Genomic DNA, 4,417 nt, shown 5'->3' with positions numbered 1-4,417 from the left:
TTTGGCAGAAGGGTGTTATAATAACAAAAGAAAAAAACGTGCAAAACAAAATGGAGAATGAGGGGGAAGTGGGATGGCAAAAGAGAGAGAGTTTTAGGAAATAATTCTCAATTTAAAAAAAAATATAAAAAATCATAATTTATCTGTTATCACTTTAGAGTTCGCATTTGACCCACTCTCTAAGAGCGAGACATTAGGGGAAGAGCAAAAATAATTACCATTTTTGCACACAGTAAGATTTGAACTTAAGATCTAAAGGAATACTAAAGCCTTACCACCAAACTAGTAGGTTCATTGTTATAGGTAAGCAAACAAAAATTAAAGATAATCTATACATGCTAATCTAGATATTGAGACAAAATTAATAAAAATTTCTAAGGAAAGAGAATTGAACATAAGACCTCAAGCACACAATCTAGAACAGTTAACTACTAAATCAAATCAATTTACTTTCTAAATATGCACAGATAAACTAAAAAAATGAACCAATTCTTCTAGCCATGACATTTTCAGCCTATAGCACTCGGGTTAATTGCAGTTTTCGACTTATTCTCACTAGGATTAATTATTGTATTTGACCATAGCTAACAAAAGGAAATATCAGCTACATACTCCATTTAAACAAGTTGTAATATTGTTGGTTAACTGGAGAGTCATGGTTTTGAATTATTGGATTTTAGATATTACTAGATAAACATACTATCAAAAAAGTTTTTAAGTCTTTATTTTCAACTTTGTCTGAGAACTTGTTTAGAAGGAAGGACGAAGTAGGTGGAGCAAACATTAGATGATAAGATAGTAGTAGGCTTTTTATTTTCAGATATGATCAGCTACATATACTCTGAAATTTTGCATAACCAAGACACCCGTAACAGTCGAAACACTGCTGGCTTTCAAATTTATTGTAATAGTAATATATAGTTACATAACCGCACAGCACAGTTTGATCGATAAGGAAAGCCAACTAATTATATACTTTATCAAGATCGTGTCTAACCACCTGCTGCCATCTGCTTTTCTGCTTCCTGAGTATCTGGTGCTACCCTTGCGCCGTTGGCTTGTATAAGGTCTGTAGAGATTTGTCCGTCGGCTTGTGTAAGGTCTTTAGAGATATTGGCGGCTGCCAGAGTGGATTTGGTGGATGCTAGGGGTACTCCTGCCTTTAGAAGTACTGCCACCATTGTTGGCGTAGGGCTGGTTTTATCAATCACAACGACTGAAGAGTATGGGATGCTATGTTTATGGCCGATGAATATGCTTTCTTGGCCGGATGCATCGAGACTTTGTTTGATTTCATTCCAATCAGCGGCGTCACGAAGGATCACTGTGTAGACCTGCAATTGATATGTAGATGAGAATAATTGATTACATGCATATATGTAATTACAAGCTGTAAATGATAGTAATTTGAGTTAGTTGTTGAAGTTTACGAATACAAAACCTTATTGAGATCATTTCTGGCGTTGCTCCAAGCAATCACCCACTTATATTCATCTCCTGGGAATACATATTCGAGTCCTCCAATTGAACCTCCCGAGTCAGCTTTCTGCAAAAGAAAGCCGGTTTGTCCATCCTCGATTTCTTTGTCGAGTTTTTCAGGTCGAAGCCCTTCCCAAATGGTCTTATCGTCCAACTTCATAAGTTCACCAGAAAAGTTCTCAAGCCGACCTTTTGTATATACTGGAATTCCCGGTATAACTTCTAATTTCAAGTCGGGATAAGCACCCACCACCATTGTGTTGTTCCATCTGGTACTGAATGAAGGCTGTGTAAGAGGATGGCGTGGTATGGAACCAAAGCCGCTGGCTTTTTCACAGTGCTGTACTGCAGGTGGATTGGCCATGATATTGGTTTTCTGCGCCTTGATCACCATGCTTCTATGACGCTGCTGGCATGCTGGAGCTGGGATGCCCGCTGCATATGGTAAAGTTAAATTGGCAGCCATGATAGTTAATTTCTTGCCTTTTGGTTGCTTACTAAATTTATACAGGTTTAGTAGTTTTGCTTGGTGCTTCAAAACTCGCACACCCGTTTGCTTTATATACTAGTTTCTGTCATATGACGACAAATGTTTGAATAATATATATACGTATGGGGAGTTCATATTTTGACCAACCATATAATAACAGCAAATTCCAACAATTGTTGGGTATGGAAGTGACTTTAAATCTTAGAAAATAATTTATTTCACTTCAATTTTATTGCAAAAAATAAATTAATATTTTTTTAATTTGTATTGTCTGTTAAAATATCTCATAATTCATAAAAAAATTTAATATTTGTTAATTTTAATTACATAACATATATGTAGATTACTAAGTTGATGCCATGTCAATAATTAAAAAATAAAAATATTTGATTTCACTCTTAATTATCTCTTCTTAAAAGAAATAATTATAAATTCAAAATATAAATATAAAAATAACATGGATGTTAAAAAAATATATAGCAACAAATAGGTAATCGTATTTTGGTGTTTAAAATTGTGTCCATCTATTTCATCACTCTGGTATGAAAAGATCGAATCAACAACAATGTCCTGAAGATCTTCTCAATTATTTTATTAGTTTTAGTCATATTATTAAAATAATATTTTATTTTACAGTTGAAAATTAAAATTTTGCGAACAGTAGATGAGATGGTGTATTTTATATAATCTTTTTAGAGATTTAAATATGTTAAAAGTTCATATATTATTTTGAAATTTAAAATTTACTGTTTATACTTTAATTTTGAGACATTGAGTCTCAATACTTTTTATTTAAAAGTCATTGATCTCTTTATCTAATTTTATAATTATAAAAAAATAATTTTTTAGTTTTCAATATTTATATTTATATTTTTTAATTTTTAAAAATAAATATAAATATTTTTTATATTTTCAGAAAATCCTAAAAATTTTAAAAAGTGTAAAATTTTTACAAAAAAAATTATGAAGGAGTAAAACTCTTTAAATTTAAAAAGAAAATTTTTAAATAATTAATTTAAAAAATTCATTAAAATATAAAAAAGAGTTCCAATTTCTTTTAAATGTGCCTTTGATGAGACATTAAAAGGTAAATTTTATGTACTTTTAGAAAGTAAGGACCAAATTGACAAAAAAATATTAATATTGAGGATTCAAAAAGCTATTATGTCATTTCTATAATTACAAAATTAAATAATTTAAAATTAAATTACATAGGAGTACAAAATGTTTGTCATTTGACTTTTTTTTTTTATAAAAAAGAAGGGACAAAGTTAAAATCAATTTTATCTCCTTATAAGAAAAATCAAATTTGTCTCAATGTGATAACTTTCTAAAATTTAAAACAAAAACCTTTTGCGAGCAAAATAAATATATCTTTTTTTGGCCAGGAAAATAAATAATTTATTAAAATACAAGTTATTTAAATGAAAAACTATTTCAAAAAATAAAACTGTGAAATAATTTGGTAACTATTGTTTTCATAGGAGGAACTATAAATAAATTATATGTTTCAGATAATAACTAATATAATAACATTAATTTAATTTAATTTAATTAAATATAAGTGGCAGCGTAAAACATAAAACAAAATTTATTGTTAATAATAAAATAAAAAACTTTCAAAAAATTAAAATAAAAATTTTTCTATTGTTCGTTAAAAAAGTTATTGCTAAAAAGATTGCTAAAGCCATTTGGAAAAAAAAATTGCGTTTATATAGATTTCAACAAGGATAAGAGTTAAAAAATTATTGCTTTCAATATTTTTCAAAAATAATATTAGGAAGGGGATAATAGAGTTTGAATCAATTGGTCGGGATATCAATTTAGAAAATAGTGTTCGACTGATTGAATTGTGAATTGGTATGGACCAATTTAACTAATTAAAAAACTAGCTGAATTGCCGATTGAATTTGTAACCTCCCCAACTCGGCCTAGACGGTAGACGCGAGCCGAGTAGATTACATTAGCCACCTAAGTGACTCGCTCATTTTTAATTCAAATTTTCGATTCTAAACCTGTTTTTATATTCAAGTGAATCTTCTAACAAGATTATCAAGAATGTCGCAATGGCAATTTATTAACACACCCTTAAAATAAATAAACATGTTTCATATTAGGCATATGTATAATTAAGATCTGTACTGAAATTCATCTATAAAACCCTAATAATATTTATAAGTAACAGTTCATCTAATTATAAGATTTCCAAATAATTCATATTATGCATCCTAAATGAACAACTTGTAAAACCTATATCCCAATCATAGAATCCATAAATAATAACGACAATTATTATAAGGATAATAATAAGGATAATAATAATAACAATAATAATAATAATTGCCGAAATCATTTTTTTGATAGAAAGGGGTCGACTTTGATTTTGAAAACAAAAGAAACGGGAGTCGCCACCAATCCTTTTTTGATGAGGTGTGATCTGGTAATCTC

At 29.2% G+C, this 4,417-nt stretch overlaps 1 protein-coding gene across 1 annotated transcript; it reads right to left on the bottom strand.

The window, feature by feature from the left end:
• Positions 1–783: 783 nt before the first annotated feature.
• LOC107904777 (uncharacterized) lies at positions 784–2,056 on the bottom strand. The gene is made up of 2 exons (XM_016831266.2): positions 1,442–2,056; positions 784–1,334 (listed from the first exon to the last, which is right to left on the bottom strand). The coding sequence occupies exons 1-2, from the start codon at positions 1,943–1,945 to the stop codon at positions 993–995; spliced, it is 846 nt and encodes a 281-aa protein (XP_016686755.1). The 5' UTR covers positions 1,946–2,056; the 3' UTR covers positions 784–992.
• Positions 2,057–4,417: the final 2,361 nt, after the last annotated feature.

The sequence above is a fragment of the Gossypium hirsutum genome, chromosome D05, assembly GCF_007990345.1.
Source record: "Gossypium hirsutum isolate 1008001.06 chromosome D05, Gossypium_hirsutum_v2.1, whole genome shotgun sequence".
Taxonomy (NCBI): domain Eukaryota; kingdom Viridiplantae; phylum Streptophyta; class Magnoliopsida; order Malvales; family Malvaceae; genus Gossypium; species Gossypium hirsutum.
Note: the sequence above shows the minus strand (reverse complement) of the source record. Positions and strands in the feature narration are given on the sequence as shown.